The sequence below is a fragment of the Mesoplodon bidens genome (genome assembly GCF_964165515.1).
Source record: "Mesoplodon bidens genome assembly, chromosome: 2".
NCBI lineage: Eukaryota > Metazoa > Chordata > Mammalia > Artiodactyla > Ziphiidae > Mesoplodon > Mesoplodon bidens.
In genome coordinates, this window is record NC_138177.1 from 119,642,053 (window position 1) to 119,669,983 (window position 27,931).

Sequence of the window (27,931 nt, forward strand, 5' to 3'; positions counted from 1 at the left end):
CCTAGCAGATTTCAGAGAAGATATTTGCATTTTACTGTATCATGGACATTTTTATTTCATTTTTCAAAAATAAACTCTACATTTTCAAATAAACATCGTTATTCTACAAGATACTACTGTCAGGAAGCCTCATCTTGTTTTAGATGAAAGTGTCTTTATGTCTTGGTGGCTATCTCCTGTATTAACCACTTCCAAAAGGCATTGCTAATAAAAGTTCAAGATGAACTTCCTGACATCTAACATGTGCTGTGTCATCTGGAGAGTTTGAATCACCTTATAGGTATATTTGAACATTACTTGCACATATAATGTAATGACAATTTTTATATCTGAATCATCATTTCCTTATACTTCTTATTTTTCTGTATAACATATGATATTTTTTGTTTGTATCATTCTTTTGTTTATTACCTTGTTCTAAGCCATCTTGTAATTACTGGAAATTTTGTTTTATCTTTCTAGCTCTTCAGTAAACTCCATAAAGATAAATACTACAGCCTACCCATCTCTGTATTTTCCAAAGCTCTAATGAAGTACCATGAATTTGGTTATATTCTATGTATATTTGTTAAAATAATATTTTTGTATAGATATTAATAAAGACCAGGACTAATTCTATAGTTATATACTAGTTATATTATCAAACTTTCACTCTAGTTACATTGCCAGGAACACACTTAAGCTTATGACTTATCCAAGTCTCAGTAATGAGAAGACAAGTTTGACAGTGTGGGATGATTAAAATGCTTAATGTTCAATTAGCCTTCCTGGATTAAGTCTAGTAAAGGAAAAGGCAGGTAATTTAAAGTTGTATTATGGAGAATATTATTTTACAAAAATCTTAAGAAGGCAATTTGAAAAGGGCATTGATTGCTCAAAACTTAAAATATCCAAGGCAACATTTTGAAACTACAAAGATCAGATAAAAGGATTATGAATATACTGAAAGTGAGTGGTACAGACTAGAAAACTGAAAAATGTAGCTAAACTCAATATGAAGAATTTATTTAAGCTAGTAGTAATAAGAAAATGTGGACAATATAAATGACTCCTAAATCTACAGTGATATCCATTGTCATAAATTACAAGCATGAGGAATGCTATGATACTAAATGTAATTTTCTTGAGTCATTACATTTCAAAGACATAGCACAATAACAAGTATATAAAAATATGGATATATGAAATGTGAACAAATTTTCCCCACTGAAGCAAAGGAAATTAGGGCTCCTTGTGAAGCATTACAAGAATGAAGTGAGTAATAGGCAGTTGTAAAGCTGGGGGTGGTGGTGTGTGTGTGTGTGTACCTACCAGCAATTGAATGTGTCCCCAGAATTCAGGAACCAACTCTGAACATGAATTCCGTGAAATTTGCCATCATCAGAAATAACTTGTTTTAAAAGATGGCTTCTGAATACACTGCTGGTAAAGAAAAGGGCTCCCAAAGCTCAGCCATTTTAGGCTTATTTTTTCAGAGCTTCAGTGTGAAATCTTCCCACATGGAGTTGCATCCTATTTCACAGAACGTGTGCTTTGAAGGGAGTCTGGGGGTGAGGCTAGTACATCCAACTTTCTATCTAATTGAGTGAAACACTGAACGAGGGGATGGTCTGATCTCTCTGAGAATATTTACACAAATTCAGTCTAAAAATCCACACTTTACTTTTGGACTCTTCTGAATGTCCTCCTGAGATATAATCTGATATTTCATTCATTGACTCTAGCTCTGTCCAATGGAGCCACAGAGTTTAACACTAATTTCACACCTCCATTAATGCCTTCTAAATGTTTGAATTTAGTTCTCCTTTAAACATTCTATCAAGCTAGATAAATGTCTTCAATTCCCGGTATAATATGACTTCCAGTTCCCAAGTGATCCTGGTCCCTCTCTTTTGAATGGATTCTTATTTGTCTGTATCTTTAAAGTGTTGTGACTCCCACTGCGATAGAAAAATGGACAAAATATTGGAAGAGCTAATTCATGAAAGAAAAAATATAAAGTGTCAAAAAATATGCAAAAATGTTTAACTTCCATGGTAAGCAATTAAATGCTAATTAAAGCAAGATAATCTTTCTTGCATATGTAAAATTGGCAAAGATGAAAAAAACCCACCAATTTTTGGCAAGGATGCAGAGAAGCAGGCACACTGTATGTTGGAACAACAAAAGAAAAAATCAGAGAAGTGTTCAAAAATTCATGAACAAACTTGTTTATCATATAGAAAAAAATGACAGTGGAGGAATGGATAAATAGATTATGGAACACTGTAGCAACAGAAAATGTTGTAGGATAATTTAGTGACATTGGGAAAATGCCTGTGATTTCTTATTAAGGAGCAAAGCAGGCTATAAAATAACATATTTTATATTTATGTAATGTAACTATTATCTATAGAAAAGTACCAGATAAATACCAAGCAGTTTGATAATGAGTGTCATACCTTTCTGTCTTCTCTATTTTTTTGATGGTGAAAATGTACTACTTGTCCAATCAGAAATCAAGTAAAAACAAGTTATAAAAATACTCCCAGAAGTGGTCTGATTAATCCTGAACCTCCCCACTTGTTCTTAGACTCTCCTAGCATCTTAGGTTATAGTGATCTTTTAAATTGCTACGTCTCATATTAGATTGCTCTAAAACCTCCAAATATTTTTCACAAGTACTGCAGTTAAGTCATGCTCCTGTCTTTTTTGAACCAAAGTGCCTGTCTTTACATTTGTTCCTGTCAAATTTCATTTGGTTTCATTGAACGCATACGTTGGGCTGTTGAATGCTTTCTTTTTCTTTTTGCTTCTTCTATTGTTTCATATTGAACAACCACCCATAGCTCTACATGATCCACAGATGCATCTGCATGGTAATAATGTCCTCATCCAACATTAATGCCCTTTTACCCATCAAAGATTGTAGCATATGCCCTTTCTACTAGAGATGAAACACATTATAACCGTCATCACCAAAAGATATGCTGGACAAGCCATTTTAATTTGAAGCAAAACTGCCACTGAAGATGGAAGACCATTCTAAGTTAATTTCATTGTAGGTGTTTTACTTCTGGAGAAGTTCAGGCATTTGGAGGAAAATAGTTTTGGAAGATTATATAGATTTTTGAGTGATTTCATAAGCATAGAAAACAGTATATTTGAAAAGTCTTACCAATGTTAGATTCAAGAACTCTTAACAGTGCATGGTGTAAGATGTTACTGGTATACACTGTATACTTGTATTATTCAAGAATTTTAGCCATAGGATGAGGGATAGTAAGAACCTCATTTTATCCTTGCAAAGCAACTTAAGATATTCTTATCACCAGTTACAACTGTTAGAAATTGAAACCTTTGTCATTTACCAACCAGGAGCTATAGTTTCTTGTCCTTAAAAGGAATTTCACGTTGACCTGGAAGAAGGTAAACACTGGCAGGTTCTCTTCTCTAATTATTTTGTTTTTAGAGTCTCAACTTATCTGTCTCAATAGACAGACTAAGAAAATTTATATGCTAACATGCAAAGCATTTTTTCCCAAGACAGCAGTTTCCTATTAAATGAGAAAGAAATCTAGGATGTGAAATACAATTGCTGTTAGGAGTAAAGGATTTCTAGATATTTTACACAAAATAATATCAAAGAATAGAAAGTATTGGGAAGGGAAGAGAAATGTCAGGAGAGAGTATGAGGGGCTTCTCTCCATGAGGATACACCCTGTGCTGTTTTGGTGATGGACAACACTTATGGCCTATTTGGACCTTTTTCCTTGAACAAGTTCATATGCCAGTGTGAACAGAGAAAGGGAGGAAGGTATGAAAGAGATATTTGTCATTTTAAAATATGAGAAATAGCAGTTTCATTTTTTTTTCCATTTTAAAATATCATTGCAGCACTGCATAGACCTGAAGACCAAAGGAAAATTGAAAAGGGAGGCTAATCTTTGCAAAGGAAATAGGTACCCAAAGAAGATGGGATGATCAGAGACAAGGATCAGTCTGTATTACTTTAACCACAGATCATTAAGACATTCAAAGTCTACTGTTGGTAAATGCTTAGAAGTATTTCTTACTTACTAGTTTCTCATCTCACATTCTCTGGTAAAGGAAATCATATCCTCTCTTGGCATAAGATCTAAAACAGCATTTTGCTCCCTAGTTTATTTTGTTGAGGTGTGGGTACTGACATCCATGTAAAGCAGTTTTTTTTTCTTGTGTTCTTGATAAGGATTATGAACATAAATGGGTCATCCATATAGCTGCACAAGGCTATATATCATCATGACTAAGAATATTATGGCAGAGACTGCTAAATGTTCATCAAGCCCTGTTTGTTTTCCTCTTGGGCACACAGACAACATTGCCAGGTCACATGACTGAGCCTGGCCAGTAGGATGTGGGTGGAATTATGTACACCACTTCTGGGCTTGCCTGAAAAACAAGTTCCCCATGCTTTCCCTATTAGCAGGCTACATAGGGAGGTCTCTAAGCATGCTGTGGAGGACAAAGCCACATGATGGAAGGAGCCTGTGTCTCTGAGTCATCCTTGGAGACAAGCTGGTTAGAGAGGAGCATCTATAGGGGACTCATGTTTTAGAGAGAAACAAACCTTATTTTGTTAAGCCACTGAAATTTGGGGGTGGGGTGTTTTGGTTACATCTATTAGCCTATTGCAACCAGGTATTGATTCTAGGTCAAATTGCCTGGGTTCAAAACCTCATTCTATCCCTAGCTGGTCAAGCTTGAACAAGTTACTTAAATTCTCTGTGATTCAGTTTTCTCATACGTGAAATGGTGATAGTAACATTACATACCTCACAGAGTATTTGAGGTGACTGAATGAGGTATAACAGTCCTTTAATAAACCTGACATATAAGCATAGGTTATTATTACTTTATTACCAGAAACACTCTCATTTTAAGATCATATCCAAATAAAGGTCTCTTATGGAGTTTGGTAAAGAACTGTAAGCTAATTTGTAAAATGAGAAACTATCCATGCATGATGTTCAACTGCAAGTGTGCTGAGTTTTCTAGAAGAAAATAAGGGAGAATGGGAGGAGTGAAAGGAGGAAAGGAAGGAAGTAATGAAAGAGGGAGGGAGAAAAGAAGGAAGACTTCTCTATTTTAAGCAGCTTATGTACTAACCCAACTTTGCTAACAGGTCTTACATAGCAAGATAGGAAATCTACTTCAGCATCAGATAGTTAATGTAGACAAAGCAAATTCTGGAGGCTGACCAACATTTTCTCTTGCCATTGTCTGCAGTAGTATCCTAGACATCTTTCTGCCTTGGATATTGAATATATTGAATCTCTCTCTCTCCCCACCCCACTGCCACCCAACTTTTTTTTTTCCTCTTCAGTGACATATACTCTCTGGCTTTGTTCACCTCTCCTCATTTATCTTGTTGTAAAAGTAAATCAAACTGAAATATACCAGTAGTCCATTGCCACTTAGTAAGCTTTATTCTAAGACATGATGCCTATAAATAAAGCAATATGGTGCCAGAGGAAAATAAAACCTCACCAAATTCACAACTGTGCATTTACAGTTTCTTCTATAAATAGGTGAAGATTATAGGTTTTTAAAGTGAATGAAAGACTACAGCAAAAATTGTGTGAATTTAGGAAAATGAGTGAAGCATAAAATATAGTGCATGTAATAGAAATGGGTTTTACTCAGTAGCAATGACAACAAAGTTAAACACAGGGAAATGAGTGCTTTGTAAGTTAGGTAACAAGGAACCATGAAATGCCCTGCTTTTGGTCCCTTTGGAGTTTCTTAGAAGAAGCTGCTCACTATGTAGGCAAATATATGAATTTAGCAATTGGTTATTTTGTCAAGATGTTCTTCATTTTTATGAAAGTGGACTTCTATTTTTCTGAAGTCTCCAAAGCAGGAACAAAAGGAGACATATCTGTGGAGAAAGAAGAGCTTCTTACTCCATAAACAAATTGTGCCTCTTCTGAAAAGAAAAAAAAAAAGTAGAGAAGTAAAAAAAATGACGTTTTCTGCAATGTTACAATGCCCAAGGACAGTTCTGATTTGATGCCTTAGCAATTTACATGGAATTTTACTCTAGTGGTTTCTATAAGATTCAGCAAAAACAAGGAACAGGACAATATGCTATCTCTGAGCCACAGGAGCCATTTCAGAACCTAGTGCATATATTTCAAAATTCTCCTCTTCTAACAGTATCACGTGAATGGGCTGTAAAGAAAAAGCCCTTTCAATCTTCATGGTGATTGAGTCTTGTGGGGCATTTGATTTACCTTCCAGAGAGTAGGTGGGCTCAAAATCATGTGTAGTACAAACATAAGCATGATACCAAAGGTAACATTTCACCTACCAGTACAGATGAATTATTTCAGTAACCTAGGCAACTGAATTGGTTCCACGATGAGGACAGTTAGGCTCTGGGGATAATTCAACAACAGGACCTGCCAGTTACACCAGGCAACCTCCATACTCAACAGATCTTAGGACTATCAGTGGCTTCATCATACTCAATAAAAAAAGAAGAAACTGACTTTTACATACTTTAAACTAATCCTAGAATCTTATGATAATCAAACATGGCCCAGTATAAGCAACAACATAGATGATAGAGCATATCAACAATTACTGAGATATTACTTCAATTATGCAAATATTTATATACTTTAGTATAGAAATTTCTCAGATCGTGAGTAGAATCAACATTAATTGGAGCTACTGGTTTCCAGGAATAGACTCTTCCAATGAGTCACTTACGCATTTTCCAGCTACTATTCTGTGCTAAAACGAACAACGTAGTGGAAAAAGTATTAAAAAAGGAGACGTGAGATAAGAATTTAAGTCTCAGTACTTCCATTAGTCTGTTTTATAGCCACCAGCTAGCCACTTCACCTCTACCAGTCAATTTCCTGAACTCCAAGATGCAGGAGTTGGATTGTTTAGTCACTAAAGCCCCTTGCAGTTTTACAAGTCAAGACAATTTACAAAGGCTAGCACTGGCCCCTTTAGTCATGGGATCTATGTAAACTATTAAAATGATGAGGTCTTGCCTCTTAAAACTACAGTTAAGGGGAAAGCATTTTTCCCTCTTGGCCCTGGGACTATAAATCATTTATTGTGCTAAGACATGCAAACAACTGACACTGGACAACAGAGTTTGTTCTTTGCATTTGACATGCCACATTAAACCCTGGATGGGTATGTTGTTTTAAAAAAAGGTGAGCCATCTGATTATATTTTCTCACTTATTGAAATTAAACTGAGCTTATAATTAACATTCAATTAACAGCACCAGTTGAAGTACTTTAGTGTTGTTTTTTTCCTGAGGAAGTAATGAGTGATTCTCTTCTAGTGGCTTTATACTTCTGGAAAGGTCAGCAAGGTCCCCAATTCAGACTCTTGCTCCCACATCAGCTGATTCATTCCAAATCCTCAAAGAGCAATCTCCTTATATAATTTTCTCTTTTCCACAGTGGTCACAGTTCTCTAGCCATATAATAAAAATCATGCAAATCTGAGTTTGCTTACAGTAAAGACAGGCTTATTTGAATAGGGGGACCAATGTTCATTCACATCAGTGCAAATGGAGCTTGATGCGCTGTTTTTCGATGTGACTTTAGCTGAGCTGCAATCAGCAGAGGCTACGATACAGATTGTTATATTTCCAGGTCTGATTTGTGACAACTGTGGCATCTAATTGTGCCCTCAGTTCTAGATTTAGCAGCTTCTCTAGCTTTATTCTTTTGGCCAGCCACTGAATATGATTTTATGTACTCTTAGCAATCGGCACATTTAATCTGGATTTTCTTTTTTATTCAGGATTCAAAATGTAACCCCACAAATTTCAGATAAAGTCTAAAACAGATTTTCTGTGATTTATACACATCAGTGAGAAATATAGGATTGCATGTATATCTTTATACACACACACACACACAAACACACACACACACACAGGGACTCTATGTGCATACATACAAACGTCCTCCCAAATTGTTTTTTCTTTGATAGGTTTGATAATAATGTAAAATCATATATTCTAAAAGGTTTCTAATGCACATTACCATCATAACAATATAAATAATTAGTACTTATCACTAGGCTAACTTAGAAAGGATTCCAACATTCATTTTAAAACCCCTTTAGGGCTTCCCTGGTGGCGCAGTGGTTGAGAGTCCGCCTGCAGATGCAGGGGACACGGGTTCGTGCCCCAGTCCAGGAAGATCCCACATGCCGTGGAGTGTCTGGGCCCGTGAGCCATGGCCACTGAGCCTGCACGTCCGGAGCCTGTGCTCCACAACGGGAGAGGCTCGCGTACCGCAATAACAACAAAAAAAACCCTTTAAAATTTTCTTGCTTTTTATCAAGGATTCTGCAGAATTAAAAATAATGTTTACTTTATTATCTTTAGCTTGCATATTTTTATGTTGATTTCAGAAAATTGTGGCCATTTTCCACAGTCCATTTGCCTAGAGCCTTGGATGCTATTGAAATATTTTTATTTTTTGCAGGTATTACTTAACTTCTGGGATGTATACATATCAGTGATGAATCAGTTAAATTTTCCAATGTTTAGGTGCTGGATGAAATCTCTTTCAGTTGCTAGAAAATGGACCAGAAATTTGCACTACAAAGGTCTCTCCTTGAATTGCTGCTTTACCATTCTCTTCTCTATCATTAAATCTTAGATGGAAAATTTCTCAACATGGGAGAAATTAGACTTTAAATTTCCACTTTATGTTTCCACATTAGGAAGCTGAGGGTAAAGAGGAACAGGAAATGGAAGCAGAGAACATTAAGAATGCAGAGAAAAATAAGTCATGTGATTCTATCAAAATGATGATGACACTGGGAGTCATTCAATTAGGTCTCCATGTTAAGAATAATCTGGTTTTCGTTTCCCAATTTTAGAAAAAAAGAGATAAGAGACAACAATAAAAAGTGTAGAGTTGGGGTTTAGTTAAGGAAAAAAAGGGAAGGGAGGAAAGGGGAGGCCCCCCCTTACCACGCCAAAGGAAACACTGCCTATTCTACACATACCTACTGTCATAGAGTGAGGGAGGCAGGGCTCTGCAAAAGTCTCCATCAGAGACCGCGACAGTGAAGTAGGAGAGCAAGGATGTTTTCCAAAGTTTCTCATTAGTAAGGGCTAAAACAAATAGGGTTGGTCCTCCATTTACCAGGAAACTAAATAAATTACATTATGTCATTCCCTGAAACACTCTGATAACCAAGCTTCCTTTTTATTTCAAAGTGGAACTTCTGTATCACAACAGGGGGGAAAAACAGTCTGTATTACAATTTTGACATTTTCATCTGTTTATTTTTCTTTGAGTGGGCATTTCTATCCATCATTAGCTCACAAAAACTAGCATATGTAGAACTGAAAATCACATAAGGAAGCAACAAAAGAATAACAACAATAATAGTTCCAACAATGTAAGTGGCACTTGGTCATTTTTATGGATGTAAATATTGAGGTATTAAAATGGTAGAAAAGAGCAGGAAAGAGGCTTTCGTCCAAGATGGACCATTTTAAAGGTAGCCTATCATGGGACTCAGCACTGGTAGAGACCTGGAAAGGGCTCCCAAGGTGAAATGCATCATCACTTCCAGCCTCCAAAACAGGCTGTAAATTAAGCCCAGCTTTTGTCTTTTGAATCATTGGTAAGGATGTTTTTGGTCTCTTAGCTACTCTCTCAGCAAATCAACCCTCTAATATTTAATGAGCAATGAATATATGGAGAACAAAGTAATCTTAAGATGGGGATGAGAAACAGTATTTCTTTGCTTTTATTTCTTCCTGTTGTCTCTGCTACCTCATCTTTTCCCACCTAAATAGAGCCACGAAAAAAAAAATCAAAAGTACTTTTGTTCACAGAATTCCTAGTTTATGGCCAGGGCCATCCTTGGGATACTTTTTGCGTAATCCTGATATAATACATTGTATTTGGCACTGAAATCAATTGGTTACTAGTCTACATAAACTCTATTCTATACAAATATTAGCAAGGGGAGCTATCTGGAATATATCATAGCAATGAACAAATTAGAGATCATCTGCTAATATGTCAGAATGCATAGGCAATAGCCTGATGGAGTGGTCACGGGCATCACATGGGACAGCATATGTGAAAGGACTCTACATGACAAAGCACTTTGGACATCAAGGTCATTATTATTATTGTTATTATGGTATAGTAACTGATACAGTTTGGGGAAAATAAACCCCAAGAAGGCAAAAGCTCTGGTCAGATTAAATACAAAGAATCATTTCCTCTCCATGTCTAACAGTTGGCACTTGGCAATGATAATGAAATGTGTGGAGAGACACATCTTGGGCCTATAAAATAGAAATTTGAATATACAAATATATATTATGAAGTATGGTAGGATACAAATTGATGTAAAAATATGCTTTGCTTTCCCTGTTCCATGATTTTAAAAAGCATAAAATTTTGTGTTGTTGGATGTTGAAGCAGAGTTAGTAAACCCTTTTGGTTATGTTTTAAGAATGTTTTCACAGTCTATGTTACTACAGTGTTGGTATCTTACTTGTTGAATAGCTTTCTGAAATATTTAGCACTCAACCAAAAATAACTAAACATTAATACAGATCATTCTAGTAATATGTTTAGTTATATTTTGGGGGGTAGTAAAAATGGAGTGATGAGAGTAGAAATTCAAGAAGATTTGTTAGTTAGCCCATTTTGAATGAAGTGTTTGAGATAGTCAAGTAATCCTGGTGGGAAGGATGTCCATATCTTCCTTGTGAATTAGGAAATGGCCTGAGGCTTTAGCTGTAGGAGGTACTGTAGGATGATGGTAAGTCAGGAAGAGATTCCTTTCCTGCCCCCAGGCCAACTAGTTACTGTGGCAAGACCCTTGTACCCAGAAAGCATTTCTTGGGTCAGTGTTTGACAATCAACCATTCTTCAAGATGGTGGAGCTGCTCAGGTTCAACAGACAGCAGAGTCAATAACCTTGCCTCATGAGACCAAATCCCAGGGCTTTTGGAAGTTACTCACTGTCCAAGAATCCTGGGCAACTCTCCTGAAGGATAATCTTCCCATTTCTTAGGTCACTCTTGTCATGTTACTGGCCTTTATTTCAATTCCAGTTAGATTATAAAGTGCAGTATGAAATGTTGAACCTTCAGAAAGAACGTAATGAGCACAACTACCCTCCACGAAATCCCAAGTTCAAATTACTGGCAGAATCACCGTCCATATCTGAGAATGTACAGAAACTTGATCATCATTGTTGTTGCCTTTATCATCACCAGCATCAGCATCATTAGCATCACAGTTGCAGTATCATGATCATGTCAAGTGGTGTGGCAAGGTCAGAAAAGCCAACATCAAGACACTGTCCAGTTTGGGTGTGTAAATATTATCCTGTGTTTCTTGGCCCATTTAGCAAACACTTTCTTTTCAGTGATAAACCTATGCCCCCCATATGGGGCGTGTTCATGGAGAAAATATTCATCACATTCGTCTCTTCCTTGTTCATAGTAATGGTAGGGGACTTTTCTATACCCTTCTGTCCTAGAAAAGAAATAAAGAAAAGGAGAGAAAGACTGAGATGAAGAATGAAGTATTCATTTACAAGACTCCATTATGTGCCCAGTAAATGCATTTACTTGCAAACCCATGCATGATTCTTGTCCGTGAACTCAGTTAAAAGCTATTATACACAAAAGCTTTTAGGAAGACATACCAGATCCTTAGTGCTTTAATAAATCAAATAAAATTTATATATCACACCAATTACATGCAAAAATATAGCTATCCTTTGAAGGAGGAAATGGTGTATAATGGAAACAAACTTTGGATAACCTGATTGCTCTTGCAGAGCTTGAAGAAGCTTAGTGATTTTTCAGAGTAAGATATTTGGTTCATCTGTGCTCCATTATGCTTATAGTTAGGGCAGAAATATTTGATTATGAAGATTGTGGCTTAGTTACCATTTTGACAATATGATTAAAACACTCTCTGAATTATATTGTGCCAATTGTTGGTAGGGAAATATATTTCATTACCTTCATGAAGCATGGAACGTTTGTTTTATTATCTACTTAGAAACGATCCCACCAGCAGGAATATACTGTGGATAAACATACCCATTTTAAATAAGGATCTGGCAGATTACTCACTTAGTAGTGAAATATAATTTCCAGGAATTCTCATTAAGGTATCAGCTTCTCTGAGGCTTCAGGACATTTTGTCCTTCAAGATCAAATACAACCATTGAGTAGATAGCCATCTATCAACCATTAGAGCAACAGAAATGACAAACCTGCTCTGCAAATTAAATAACCACTGAACTTGTTCTGCATTTCCAAGCCACAAGTCCCTGATATGCCTCAGACTAAGGGAAAAATGTTCCTTCTGACATTTGACATTAGACTGTGGTAAATATTTTTCTTTTTTATCATCCCTAAAAGTCACAACTTGATGCACTGACAGTAAAATGTCATGTCAGCAAAGAATGCTGGGAAATAATTGTTGCTTTATCTGTTTCTCAGACTTATGATATTAAAATGAATTGTGAAATTTTGACAACATATCAGAATTGGAGATGCATAAAAATAATTTCCTGTGATCTTACTTGCAATAGGTGTCATTTATCATCCCGTAGACGTGAATGCCATAACAGGCATCCATGGCCAGAATGAAGGTAAACCAACCCGTGCTGAGATAAGAGCCAGACTGGACTCTGTAGGCGGAACAAAAACAAACAATGACAAACAAAACAAAACAACACAGAAGACATACACAGAGCAACAGCAAAGTGTGATGAGAAACGGGTAACATTTTTATCAAAAACATAGTCCTTGTTATCAGGAAAAAGCATAAGGAAACTTGACAATCTGTCAAAGATAAACACTTATTTCGAATTATCTGTGAATAATTTATAGGCATGCTCTCACTCTTAGTACCTTAAGCCTAAAAGCTATGTTGTATGGAAGAGAAGCCAAATGGTGAATATCTGGAGTTAAATAACCCTGCTCCCTTCAGGTGAAAAATAATTTATTTGATTTCCCGTAAGACACAAATTAGTACTGTATATCAGAGGACAGGTTTTCTAAAGTTGCTTGGAGCCCTGATGGGAGCTGAGTGATAATGGTGTTATATTACTTACCTGGACATATCACTTTCTCTGAGGCTTGCTAAGTGAAAATTGGATGCAGTGCAGGTGAATGACTTGGTCTGTGAAAGCATCTGAAAAGTTTTCCTTCACTGTTTTCCAGGCATCGTGAGACAAGACTTTTCCTTTGTAAGACCTATTGTACCAATCTCTTTAATACACTGTTATTGAACACCACATCTACTCTGTGCCCCTCACCATTGTAGGTGCCGTGGATGCAGTAATTATCACAAAAACCAAGGCTTTTGTCTTCTTGCAGGCCAGAGGATTGGATCTGGAGATGACTATATTATAAAGGTTGATCAGGGAAGGCCTTTTTGATAACAGAAGCAAAGATCTGGGAAAAAAGGGGGTGGGAGAGAGTGAATGGGAAGAAACCGTGTAAGCCATACTGGAAAGGCAGCCTCACGTGGATAGCCTTTCAACACCCTCTTGGTCACATAAGAGTGGGCCTTGGGCCTGGAACACTTCCTTATCAAGGAGTTCTCACAGCCTGTGCTGGACTTATCACCCTGTGTGTGAGTATCTTTCTCTGTTTCACAGTCAAGTTGTACACATTTGCTTAAATGTCATATGGCACATGGCTAACCTCACTGCTATATTCATCTCCTTTAAAAAGGGGTTGGGGTCTTTTGTTCTGTGGCACAAGAGGGTTGCATGCAGGCCAAGAGCCTGTGTCAGCTGCTGGGAGGGACCTGCTGGCTGTGGGGGACCGATGCCCACTATTAGAGCTGACCTTGCTCTATCTCTTCTCTGTGTGAGGATAGCATTTTTCTATCCAGTGCTTGACTGTGCTGTGTTTTCTTTTGTGACTCCAATACCAAGATACAGTGGGCAGAAGTGTTTGGACTTCTACTCCTGGTGATAAGACACAGATGCCCCTTGCTCAACAGACCATATGAGAGAAGAGTGTCCCAGGAAGTGTTCCATATCACAAATATGAGGAGTGTGCTTGGTATGTTTAAGGAAGAGGTGGGAAGTACAGTAGCTGAAGGGGGAGAGTAATTAGATAAGTACTGATTGGAGGATTCTGTCAAGTTCCAAATGGTTCAAGGGAATATTTGATCTTCATATTTGTCTTTAGCCAAGACAACCCAATCCATCCAAAACAGATGACTGCCCATCTGCTGAAAACTTTCCCCGTAGGGGCATCTGGGTCACCCAGGTTGTTTGGCAACTGAGTAGCACCACTGTCTTAAAAAGACTATGTTTCCTATCTTCCATCTAGATGTCTTGGTAAACTAGAACATGGCCGGCTCTTCTCCTCCAAACTAACACTTCACCACTGGTACAGAACTCCAGCCAGTAGGTGTTCCCACTGACGTCCAATATCCTTGCTGCAGTTCTCCAGGACCAAGCCATCAGTGTGCTACAATTAGGACCCTGAATCCTTTGATTCCTTTTTTTAATCTTTTAAAATATTTTTTAAAGAAGATGTTGGGGGTAGGAGTTTATTAATTAATTAATTTATTTTTGCTGTGTTGGGTCTTCACTTCTGTGAGAGGACTTTCTCTAGTTGTGGCAAGCGGGGGCCAGTCTTCATTGCGGTGCGCGGGCCTCTCACTATCGCGGCCTCTCTTGTTGCGGAGCACAGGCTCCAGACACGCAGGCTCAGCAGCCATGGCTCATGGGCCCAGCCGCTCCGTGGCACGTGGGATCTTCCCGGACCGGGACACGAACCTGTGTCCCCTGCATCGGCAGGTGGACTCTCAACCACTGCACCACCAGGGAAGCCCGGGATATTTTCTTAAAGAGTACACGGTCTAGTGGAGGGAGGCACACATGTTATCACAATTAGTCACAATCAGTGTAACAAAGTGGAGTTTCAGAGTCAGTACCAAGTGCAGTACAGAAGTGAGGATGTCTTGTTTCCCATTCCAGCTGTGCCCCTACTCAAATGTCAAGCTTTGGACAACTTATTTGGCCTCTTTGGGTCATCTTTGTTTCCTTGTCTCTAAAGTGAGATAGTTCAACTAGTCCTATCTAAGGTTTCTTCTAATTTTAAAATCAAGTGATTCTGCAATCATCACCTTCAGTGGTCAATCTGTTTTATTCTTTAGCCATTTGGCAGTTCCATGTTCCACGTGTGTTGGATGGGTAATTAACAAGCATATTAATTGATCAGGTCACATTTAATGCACACTTGTGTGATGGGCATGCCACTAAATGCCTGGGGTGTATATAGAAAGGGTATACAGTTTTACCTGGCAATGGTAGTGGCTACAGTCACTAAATTTTGGAGGGAAAAGGTCCATGTTTTCCTCTTTCACACGATTGCTCATGGAAGGTGTTGGAATGGCTAAGACCAAAGGCACAGCCATAGCACTGAGGGTAAAGCTTAATTTGAGTGAGAAAAAAATCCAAATTAGGGCAAATTGTTTTTCTTTTTTTTTTTTTTTTTTTTTTTAATTTTATTTATTTATTTATTTATTTATTTATGGCTGTGTTGGCTCTTCGTTTCTGTGCCAGGGCTTTCTGTAGTTGCGGCAAGCGGGGGCCCCTCCTCATCGCGGTGCGCGGGCCTCTCACTATCGCGGCCTCTCTTGTTGCGGAGCACAGGCTCCAGACGCGCAGGCTCAGTAATTGTGGCTCACGGGGCTAGTTGCTCCGCGGCATGTGGGATCTTCCCAGACCAAGGCTAGAACCTGTGTCCCCTGCATTGGCAGGCAGATTCTCAACCACTGCGCCACCAGGGAAGCCCTGTTTTTCTTTTTATGCATTTTTCCAGGAGCCAGTCCCTCCACGGAGTTGCTGTCAAGGATCAAAATAATATTAGAGCCCTGGAATAAAGGGGGGATCACTTGTGTGACATATGGACCCCTCCTCTGCAAAGTAAGCTCCCCTGGCTCACTCTGATCCAGCCCAGATATTCATGTCTGAGAGTTCAACTGCCAAGCTTTCAGAACAGAACCCCATAGGGTACAACTGTCAAAGTGATTTCTCTACATATTTATCTTCTCTTTACCACAGGAAAAGAGGGTCAGGAATTTCAGGGTTTGGCATCTGGTCAAAGATCTTTCCATCTCACCACCTAATAAGGACATTTTTACGTTTCTGATATTGATTACTTTTAAGCCTAACCTAATTTATTTTGTTCTGGATTATTCTGGATAGACATCATAATAATTAGCTCAAAAGCTCTTCAAGCAAACTGTGTTGCATTTGATTCAGACTGGGAGGTTCATACTGCCCAAGTGCCCTGTCCTACAAACAGCACTTAATTAGACAGTTGCATTTTTTCCCTGGTGTCTCTGATATATTTAGGATGTGGTACCATGTGAGGTTTCCTACCGATAATACTTGCTGGGGCTAGGAAAGTGGTTTCTTCTCAAAATACTCAGAGCTAATGTCCATATAACGATACTTGCAGTGGAATAATGGCAGCTTCTGGATTAATACAGGAATTCTTCTGAAAAAATGCCCTGATGATCTGGGTCCCTAAGGGAATTCACTGGCTTGAATGGCACTGTATCTGGGAATTCTTGTAGCTGCACCATTTCTAAACTCTCCTGCTGTGTGGGTGTACTAGAAAGGAGGAAGTATAAATTATATACCCTAGTAGACCTTTGCAGGTTCAATAAAAAACAATAACAAAAAGACTTGAGCTGATGTACATGAAGTTGTTTATGCTTTTCAGCTTAGAGAGACCTAGCGATAACCATCAGATGCCTTAAAAAATTCTAAAAGGGTCTCCTCTGGGACCAAATATTGTCTTGTAATTTGTCACTCATGCACGCAACACTATGTACCAGCTGGCCATCAGCCATGGCACTTTTTATACCTTCCACATTTGGGGATCGATAAAAACAATTATTGTCATCTACAAATAAACAATCAAGATTCCCATAGGGACGATAAGAGAATTTAAGCCCCTAACTCAGTGCAATAGGAAAGCTTAAATTACTGCAGCAGAATAATGAGCTATGCAGGGGAAAATAAAGGCAGGAGTGTTAAAAGGAAGCTATCAATCATTTGTTTCCACCGGCCAAGCTTTGCATCCCACTGCTCCTTGGTAATCAAAATAGTTACCACTTGGAAACAACTTAAATTTAACTGGCTCATCTCTTGGAAAAATGATGCTGTCAACACCTTGATGTAGCACATGCTTGAAGGCATATCATTTAAAATATGATCTTTCATCTAGTTTATTACCAATAAAATATAAGCTACCATGCCTCTTGATGTTTACTCCTGTTCTTTGATGTCTAAAGGCCATCACATGGCCACAGGGATTCGTTGTCTGTCATGCTGGCCTTATGTTTATCAGTCTCAATATTTGTGGCTGTCAGCATCCTTCATTCACCTGCACGCTTGCTTCTGAGCATGCTCCCTCACCTTCTCCTTTCCGGAAACATATTATGAAGCATTTCTTTCCTATTGCCTGGCAAGCTGAAACTTTCTAGTGAGTGACATTTCCCTGTGGGATAATTTCAGGGGAGGAACTGAGGAAACAGAAATGGTTACTTTTCAAAAGAAAACTGAATTACATTGAACTTATTATCTATTCACAGGATGCTCTAATTATTGAGCACGATTAGCTCAATGACTTGGGCTCTAAACTCAAGAAGCTTATACTTTGATGGGCAAAATAATAGCACTTTCTCTATATTATGATTTTTTAATCTCGGCCTATTTTATTTATTTTTTATTATTATTATTATTTTTGCGGTACGCGGGCATCTCACTGCTGTGGCTTCTCCCGTTGCGGAGCACAGGCTCTGGACGTGCAGGCTCAGTGGCCATGGCTCATGGGCCCAGCCGCTCCGCGGCATGTGGGATCTTCCCAGACCGGGGCACGAACCCATGTCCCCTGCATCAGCAGGCGGACTCTCAACCACTGCACCACCAGGGAAGCCCTTGGCCTATTTTAAATGAGACAGTTCTCTGTTGTGGGGTATGTCCTGTGTAATAAGTTCTCTTTCACATTTCACAAGATTCCTCTCTGTTCCAAGCTCCCCTGAGCCCAAAGAGGGCAGTAGACTTCTTGACTCCCTGGTGTATAGTCTTTGGCTCAGGGGGTTTGCCATGGGGATGTCTCTGACCCCAAATGCAGGCTCTCCAGGCTCTCCTTATCTACAGTTCCCTTTCTGGCTTCTCACTGTCCCACTGGCTTTCCTCACCAGCCAAGCATCTTACTTCCTTCTCCTTCTTGACAAGTCTATCTGAAGCCATTCAGGTTTGCTCAATACTGAATTATTATCTTATCTTTCAACACAGCCCTAAGAATCAGCAAATTCACTTGGCCTGAACCCAAAGGGCAGGTCGTAGCCTGCAATGGGGAACGTACAATGAGGAAGGGAAACAAGTGTCGAGGAACAAGGATGAGGAGTCCAGTTGCCTCCATCTCTGTGCCTGCCTCTTCTTCATGGAATGGTTCCTTTGGGGGCCTTTGGTCCTACTGTTTCTAATTCATTTCTTCCATAAGCTAATGCAAACAAGGCCTGGGGCATTCCAAGCAAAAATTTCAAAAACATAATAATCATTTATTAAAGCCCAGAGAAGATCCAGACCCTCCCAACAATGGAGATTTATTGGACAGCACAATATTGGCAGCAGTTTCTCAAATCTGCTATACTCGGGAGCAAAAAGGAAGTTTTATAAAAGAATTAATCAACACTTCATGTCTTGTTTTAACACTACTGGATCTCAGTTCTCTCATCAATATACTACACTGGCAGGATAAATAAAAATAGAAATTAAGTTTCCATATACCTTCCTAGGGAGACGGAATACCTGACAGAATACAGATTATTCAATTATAAACATTCTTCCCCCATTTTTTTCCAAAAGTACATGGATAATGAAAGAATACATTTAAACAAAGAGACTGGCCAAGAAAAACAGCTGATGATTATCAGTAGCACCTTGGGATTCAATCTAATATTGTGAACCAGTCTAATGAAAGCAGAGCTCAAAGTGTGGAAGCAATTTCAGCTGTCCCCAAGTCATATATTTTTGTATGTCATTCGACAGTCGGGAGCTATGGTAATACTCTGGAGTTTGCCCATTGTATTAACACTGTATATTTGTACTATCTGTCAATGGGACATGCCCAGCAAATCTTTAGGCAGCAACAACTTTCTGCAAATCAGGCAGCAGAACTCCCCAACTTGGCTTGAATCATTTGCAAATGGACATAAACTTTTCAAATGGATAAAAACATCATACTGTGGATGATTCCTAAGAGAATGCACCAAATGAAAGGAATCTAGGCCTGGAAAATAATGAAAAATAGACCACGGGTAAATGGAGAAAGCCATAAATCTTAGAGGACTGTACTACCATCCCAATCCGCTGATGCAAAATGCCTGTGCTAATCAGTAGGCTCTTGGACTGTAAATATAACAAATAATTTTCTTGCTGTAGAATCAACAGGACTCTACGACTAGTGATGAATGCAATGAAATTGTACAAAATGAGCATAATAAGAAATGACTGTGTTCTTTTCAAAATGTACATTTAAAAGTAAAATGGTATAGCTCCCAAAGATATGATTTATGACTGCTGTAGAAATAGCAGATACCACTCACAAAAATTACTTTTTTCATTCATCTCAGAAATTAAAAGGTTATTTTGCTCTTACCCTTGGGCTTTAAAGCCCTCTCAATTGGAAAAGTTGATTTCTGGGGTTTCATTCAATTTCTTAAATGAACAATGGAACCTCAGGAATGGCAAGGATGGATAGTGGAGATCTCTTTGGGCAACTTCATTAAGGCAGGACTGGTTCCATAACCATTCAGTATTGACTGAATTGTATCCCCTCCAAATTCATATGTTTAAGCCCTAACCCCCCATTGTGATGGTGTATCGAGATGGGGCCTTTGGGAGGTAATTAGTCATGAAGGTAGGGCCCTACTGATGGGATTACTGCCCTTATGTGAAGAGAAAGAGACACCAGAGCTCTGTCCTTTCATGCTATATGAGGACATAGCAAGAAGGCTACAAGCCAGAAGGAGAGTTCTCACCAGAAACTGACCATGTTGGCGTCTTGATCTTGGACCACCAGCTTCCAAAACTATCTGAAAATGAATTTCTATTGTTTAAGCCACCCAGTATATGGTATTTTGTTCCAGCAGCCCAAGCAGACTAAGGCAATGGGTATTTCTCAGGGCCCTCCCCTGACAAACCTGACCTCCCACTGTATTTTCCAGGACTTCTCTTCCTGAACTGCCATGTCTAGTCACATGGGTCTATTTATGACTCCTTAGCACATCTTATATGTGTCAGCCTCTGTCTTTTTTTTCCCTTGACTTGTGTACATGTTCCTTCTTCCTGAAATGCTCTCCCCATGACTTCTCCTGTTTCTAATCTTATAAAGCTTTGATTCCCTCGTCCTTTCAAGAAAGATTCGTTGAGTGCACTGTAGGTGTGAGGTACTGCGCCAGGCACTGGAAAGACCAAGTTGCCCCTGATCTCAAATCAGGGTCAAGGCAGGGAGACAGACTCGATGACTATTTTCAAAAATAGGGTTATCAAGGGGGTAATTCCCCTGTGAGTGCTATGAGAGTACTGAGGGAAGAGCAACAGATGCTGCTGGAGGGAATTGGGGAAGGTAGGAGTTGAGAACTGAGCTGCAGCTCAGGCTGCAGGCTAAGGAAGCACACCAGGCAGAAAAAAGGAGCAGAAGGAGAGCCTTTCAGGCAGAGGGAATGGGTTGTGCAGTTGCACTTGAGGAATGAGACTAACGGGAATACAGAGTAGCTCTGATCCGTCCTCTAATCTGGAAGAAACCTCAAAGCATCATCAGTGCTTAATTTCCATAATAAAATATCGGTTAGAGACCGAATGCATAGGTAACACTGACTTATTTTTTTCCTTACATTATGTTTTGAAATATTAGAGATATCTTGACGTTCTGTATAGCTAGTTGTTTCAGCTAAAGGAAATTTATGGATCTGGAGAAAAGTATCTGGGGGAAAATTGGCAGAATTATATATTTTCTTCCTTGTTAAATTCTTCATTAATTCAGAACTGAGAAAAGTGTTAACAATATATGACTAAGAATAAAAACAATTAAAAAATGTGTGAGGCTATTGGAGGTACCCAGTGGTGTTCATCTGTGTTATAAACTAAGTTACAAGGCAGAAGCAAACTCATCTAATCTCCATAGTCTACAAGCGGACTTCCTCAGTACACACCTGAAGGCTCACAACCTGTTCCACTTAAAAGGGAAACAGTTTTTACAAAAACATTTAAATTACTGAGTTTGCTTTTTTTGTTTTGTTTTTTTAATTGGAAATGAAAATGGATACCACTGCTGCTTTAAGGACATGAACCCTTTGAAATACCTTCCTGGTCTAGAAATGCTGAGCTACATGACTTCCATAGTAATATCTCCTTTACCCAGTGAAGCTTCTGGGACAACGGATTACACTATGTACACTAACATCTAATCTCCACTCTGAGTAACTGTTGCCTTCCCTGGATCTCCGGTTTTCCTAAATGGCCCACAATTTTGAGGACATGAGGTATTATGGATAGTCTGTGTGGGTTCTAGTTTCAGACTATTCAAGCTGCCATAGAGGCCCTTGTCTCAACAACAATAGATTTTCTGTCAACTTTCCTGTGATAGATTGTATTGATCGTCCCCTCCTTGAACATGGCTTGCTCACGCCTCAGTAACTTTCCTGCCTTATGACTTTAGGCTTGGCCAAATGACTTACTTTGACCCATGGACCATAAGTAGAAGTGAACATTGAGACAGTTCTCAGTGGAGATTTTAAGAAGTGTCACATGGTTCCCATTTCTTACACTTCTTCCCTCCATCATGAGAACAACACATCCCAGGTAGAGGGTGCTCCTTCAGCCTGGGTCCCGTGACGCAGATACGAGCCCAAAACTAGAGCCAAGTTCAGCTAACCTAGCAGAGCTATAGCTCATCACAGACCTGTGAATAGTAAATAAATGTTCTTGTAAGCCACTGAGTTTTAGGGTTATTTGATACGCAGCAAAAAGCTAAGTAAACTTTTTTTGATAAATAATAACTGCTATTATTTATGGAGCACTTAATGTACTAGGCATTGTACCAAAAGCTGTACATAGGTCATTTTATTTAATTCTCACAACAACCCCTTCCTATAGGGAGTATTAATATCCCCACTATACAAATGAAGGTTTGGGGAGATATAACATACTTGCCCAAAGACAGTCATATCAGAGAACTCAGGTTCTTAACTAAGTTCTTTCTTGGTTATCATCATTCTCAGTATTGCCTGAGGAGGTATCACATGTCTGATAGAGCAGTCATCAAAAGACCTCAATGCTTCTGGTTCTATTGTTAACTCTCTAGGCAGTCTTGAACATGTTGCTTCTTCTAAGGCCACATTTTCTTTTTTTTTTTTGGTGGCAGAATAAGAGGATTGGCCTAGGTAGGCTTAAGGTCTTTCATCACTAAAGTTCTATAATTGTAGTTATAGTAACATAATCCATGTTAGAGAGATTATAAATGTCTAGCTGTATTTTTGGCACAGAGTTATTATCACCACTTTATAGATTTGTGTTTATAGCCTTACCATTCAAAACACTTTTTAGAATTTCAGCCATGGTCATGTTCAAACAATAGCTTTAGGCCACTGATATAGATATGTACATCAACTTTAAAAAGAAATAAAGGGTATGTATGTCAATCCCAATATCCCAATCCATCCCACCCCCCTTTCCCCCCTTGATATCCACACGTTTGTACTCTACGTCTGTGTCTCTATTTCTGCTTTGCAAATAAGTTCATCTATACCATTTTCTAGATTCCACATATACGTGTTAATATACGATATTTGTTTTTCTCTTTCTGACTTCTCTCTGTATGACAGTTTCTATATATACACTACTATGTATAAAATAGATAGCTAATGAGAACACACTGTTCAGCACAGGAAACTCTACTTAATGTACTGTGGTGACCTAAATGAGAAGGAAATCCAAGGAAGAGGGGATATACGTATACGTGTGGCTGATTCACTTTGCTGTACAACAGAAACTAACACAACATTGTAAAGCAACTATACTCTAATTTTAAAAAAAGAAAGAAACGAAAGAAAGAAGGAAAGGTTGAAGGGAAGGAGGGAGGGAGGAAGGGGTAAGTCCTGAAAATAAAGATCAAGTTCCTAGATTTACTTCATTCCCCAGGCATGGCTTCCTTTCAGCCCTTAGGTTCTGCAACCTTTTAATAAATTCTCCTCTTCGGTTTGTGTCAGCTGAAGGAGGCATCTGTTCCTTGCAACCAAAGATTTGAAGTTGGATTGGTTGACCTCCAAGATCCTTTCTAACATAATGAGTCTATTTAATACTCTAGGTATAATTAGGGGCTTTGCTTCTACTGAATCCTTAATTCTTATTAACAATCACTATCTGATCTGATCCAAGTTCTATACTTAGGCTTAAATAAGTTACTTCTTTCTAACTTACCCTTCAACTTATCTTGAAATCATGCCCTTCCTAAATTGATGTGGTCTTCAGTATTCTGAATGCTAATCACCTGTCTCTACCTAAGGCATAGGTGCCTGTTCCCTGCTAACCTGATAAAGGTAAATAAAGGAAGGTTTTGGCTTTCTCTCCTAGTTCTCTTATCAGCAATTCCCTCTGCATATAATTCCCTTAAGACTAAGGAGAAAAAAAAAAAAAAGGAAAGATTGTAATCAGGTAAGAAAATATCTAAATAGAAAAAAGACTTTTTCCTGCTACTTTAAGTTTTTAGAAGAGAAAAGAAAGGACTCACTCTCCCTTAGCTTTTTTTTTTTTTGTGTGTGTGGTACTTGGGCCTCTCACTGTTGTGGTCTCTCCCGTTGCGGAACACAGGCTCCAGACACGCAGGCTCAGCGGCCATGGCTCACGGGCCTAGCTGCTCCGTGGCATGTGGGATCTTCCCGGACAGGGGCTCAAACCCATGTACCCTGTATCGTCAGGTGGACTCTCAACCACTGCGCCACCAGGGAAGCCCTCCCTTAGCTTTTTGTCTTCACTGGAAATTGAGTTAAACCAAGCTTTTCCTTTAGAAATAGTTCTAGCACAGAATCAGACTCAAACTTGCTTCTGACAAAAATGAGCCCTTGTTGACATACAGCATTATATTAGTTTCAGGTGTACAACATAATGCTTGACGTATGTATGTATATATTTCGAAATGATCACCACAATAAGTCTAGTTATCATTCGTCACCACACATAGTTTCAGAATTTAAAAAATAATTTTTAAACAACTGAAAAGGATTAAGACAGGATTTAACAAGGATTTAAGACAGAGACTTGAGGTGGTTTCACCCCACTGAAGGAGAATTGGGTATCCATGCTTGATGCTAAGGTCTCCAGTATCACTGGGATCATCATTAAACCAGCTTCGTCCAGAGCCAAGCAGACAGCTATACATAAAACTGAAATTTAAAAAATACAAAGCAGCACTGACCTTCTTCTGATTAAGAAAGACCAATTTTGCTGCCACTTCCTGCCTATCTGAATCTATTATCGCTATTCTGAGTTACATGGCTCAATAAATCCTGAAATAATTTATTTTGAGGGGAATATTTATTTTCAATAGGAAAAGCTAAGCTGTACCCCCATCATCCCCATCTATTAAAGTTGTTTTTATTTGGCTCACTAAAGATAATTCAATTAGAAGGATAATTCAATTAGAAAAGGTCAGAAGTAACAACTGACATATGGGTCTTCAGGGACTGAGAATTTTAGTCTCCAACTTAGAGAAGGAGGTTTTATTTGTCATTTTTCCAATAGGCTGAGATTCATCGACTACCTTATACACAATACCTTTGCCAAATTATAGGCTATCATCAATGTGTCAAACAGACACTTATCTAGTTCTTCTACTCCAGTACCAGCTGATTGCTAAGAGGGGCATCTGTCTGCACCAGAAGAACACCCGAATTCAGGTGACTTAGTGATTGAATCTTCCTTGAAACAGTCAAAGCTAATGGAGTCTCACCTATTAAACAAGCTGATTGTCCACTAAGGTAGAAAGTTATTCCAATTTAATTCTGCCCAGGAATTTTAGTCCTAAGAAATCCATTGTTCTCTCTATTCTTGAGATGGGATAGGGTTTGAAAGCTATTCAGATTTTCCAGTTGAGCTAGATTCCTTGCCTAGTGAAGCAAAGAATTTCTTTCATGGAGGTATGTCTTCCCATAGCGTTGATACACAGGTTGTCTGACAATCTGGGGAAAGGACCTGTGTGTTTGTTGCTTACAGTAAATCTGTACCTGCGAAGTCCTTCTGTGCACACCCTCCCCATACCAAAACTTCTCCTGTACTAGGTCCTTTTATCTAAGGACGATCTTTCTGATCAGAGAAAAGGTAATGGCAATAATTCCATTCTTCCAATCAGAGGAGATAACTTTCATGTGACTCTGGAATTCTTCTAGCCCAGTAATTATTTTTCTTATTGAAGTATAGTTGATATGCAATATTGTGTTAGTTTCAGGTGTACAGCATAGTGATTCAGTTTTTTGCAAATTATATATATTCCATTATACAATGATCATTACAAGGTGATTACAAAATAATGGGTATAATCCCCTGTACAATAGAGTATATCATTGTTGCTTATTTATTTTATATACAGTAGTTTGTATCTGTTAATCCCTTACCCCTAATTTGCCCCTCCCCCCTTCCCTCTCCCCTTTGGTAATTAAAAATTTGTTTTCTATGTCTGTGAGTCAGTTTCTGTTTTGTATATACATTAAGCCCAGTAATATTGTTGATCCAGAGTAGAAAAAATTTCATAAAGTGGGAACTAGAACACAGAGCAAAAGCAATATATCTTAGAAGATGCCAGGAGAAATGCAGAATAGAACTTAGAAAATTCCTCTTATTTGAGAGCATCTGACTGAAACGTGAGAATGTTGTTCTCTCCCCAGATTTTCCTACATTGCAACAGTCACAAAATGGCAGAAATCTCCACGCCTAGCTATAAAAATGAGAAGGACACAGGAAAACAGTTGAGAAGATCCTCTGCCTTGCACCTTTGCTTTCACCAGCTGGTGATAACAGTTTATGCCCATGTCTCTGACTAAAGGGGCTGCAAAGAAGTGACGAGAAGAGCTACTGAGCTCTGAAGCCTGTTGAACAGCAGCAGCAGATTAACAGAATTGCTATTTTTGGAGCCCACGGATTGGATTTCCTTCATTCCTCCTCTCTTCCCCTTACCTCTGCTTAGTCTTAAGTGTCCATAATCATTCCAAGAGGATGAAAAGAAATACATCATTGTTTTTTGTAGAGGGGAAATATGAGGCATGAAATTTTGTGAAAGCTTCACCCCAAAATAAGAAAGTAGGTTGAAGGAAGCTGCGTTCCTTCCTTATGAACCAGTTAAAGGGAACTGGTGAGTGATGCTGGCCAGCTCCCTCCCCATCTTTGCAGCCACAATCCTTGTGCTCCTAGGCTGAATATTCTAGACCCTTCCACCATTTTTCCACTCTGGAAAAACTCTTTACTGTCATCAGAGGCCCAAATCTCTGATGTGATGATTGTGATTCCACAATCCTATTCCTTCTTGCAGGGGCATCTTTCTTCCTATGCAGTACTGGGATCCCACTCTTTACACCCAGAGCCCTGGCTCCACTTCCCAGCCATAGCCCTGATCCCACTCTCCCTAGAGGCATTGTTTCCAACCTCTGCACCTTTTCGCAAGCTCCATTTACCACCACTGCTACTGATAATGGATTCTGATTCTATTGTCCTGGGAGTATAGTCTGGGTATTTGTACTTAATAAAAATTTTTAAAAAGGGGGCTTCCCTGATGGTGCAGTGGTTGAGAGTCTGCCTGCCGATGCAGGGGCACGGGTTCGTGCCCCGGTCCGGGAAGATCCCACATGCTGCGGGAAGGCTGGGCCCGTGAGCCATGGCCACTGAGCCTGCGTGTCCGGAGCCTGTGCTCCACAGCGGGAGAGGCCACAACAGTGAGAGGCCCGCATACCGTAAAAAAAAAAAAAAAAAAAAAACCCAAAAAACTATCCTGGGTGATTATAATGTGATATGTGTAGCCAGGGTTGAAAATCACTGCTATAAATGCTTGTTAGGTTTGAGGATTCTATTAGAAGTTGAGTTCCACTTTATTATGAATTAAATTAGCTTTTAAGGATTGGCCTGAGAACTAACCACTGTTTTAAAATTTGTTTCTTTAGGAAAATATGTCCCAATTTATAAATAGCTGACTTGCAAACTGACTGGAAACTTGCCAGTGAAGGAATGCTGGTAAGCAAAGGTATCCTGACTTTTTTTGAAAAGTTTATTTATTTAATTAAAGTATAATTGACTAGTATAGTTGATTTACAATATTACATTAATTTCAGGTGTACAGCATAGTGATTCAATATTTTATAGATTATACTCCATTTAAACTTATTACAAAATGATGGCTATATTTCCCTGTGCTGTACAATACATCCTTGTTGCTTATCTATTTAATACACAGTAGTTTGTATTTCTTTTTTTTTAAATCTTTTTTTTTTTTTTTTTTGCTCTACACGGGCCTCTCACTGTTGTGGCCTCTCCTGCTGTGGAGCACAGGCTCCGGACACGCAGGCTCAGTTACCATGGCTCACAGGCCCAGCCGCTCCGCAGCATGTGGGATCTTCCCAGACCAGGGCATGAACCCGTGCCCCCTGTATCAGCAGGCAGACTCTCAACCACTGCGCCACCAGGGAAGCCCAGTAGTTTATATCTCTTAATCTCATACCCCTGTCTTGCCCCTCCCTTCTTCCCTTTCCCCACTGGTAACCACTAATTTGTTTTCCATATCTGTAAGTTTCCTTCTATTTTTTTAGATACACTCATTTGTTTTATTTTTTAGATT

At 38.9% G+C, this 27,931-nt stretch overlaps 1 protein-coding gene across 2 annotated transcripts in view; it reads right to left on the reverse strand.

Annotated features, from left to right (window-relative positions):
- Positions 1 to 9,321: 9,321 nt before the first annotated feature.
- Positions 9,322 to 27,931, reverse strand: part of ST6GALNAC3 (ST6 N-acetylgalactosaminide alpha-2,6-sialyltransferase 3) — a 571,072-nt gene continuing 552,462 nt past the window's right edge. For both annotated transcript variants that reach the window (XM_081218386.1, XM_081218387.1), the window contains exons 4-5: positions 12,592 to 12,699; positions 9,322 to 11,528 (exon numbers count right to left, since the gene is read on the reverse strand). In XM_081218386.1, coding sequence (XP_081074512.1) covers positions 11,342 to 11,528; positions 12,592 to 12,699 — 295 coding nt within the window. In that variant the 3' untranslated portion in view covers positions 9,322 to 11,341. The remainder of the gene's footprint in view (positions 11,529 to 12,591; positions 12,700 to 27,931) is intronic.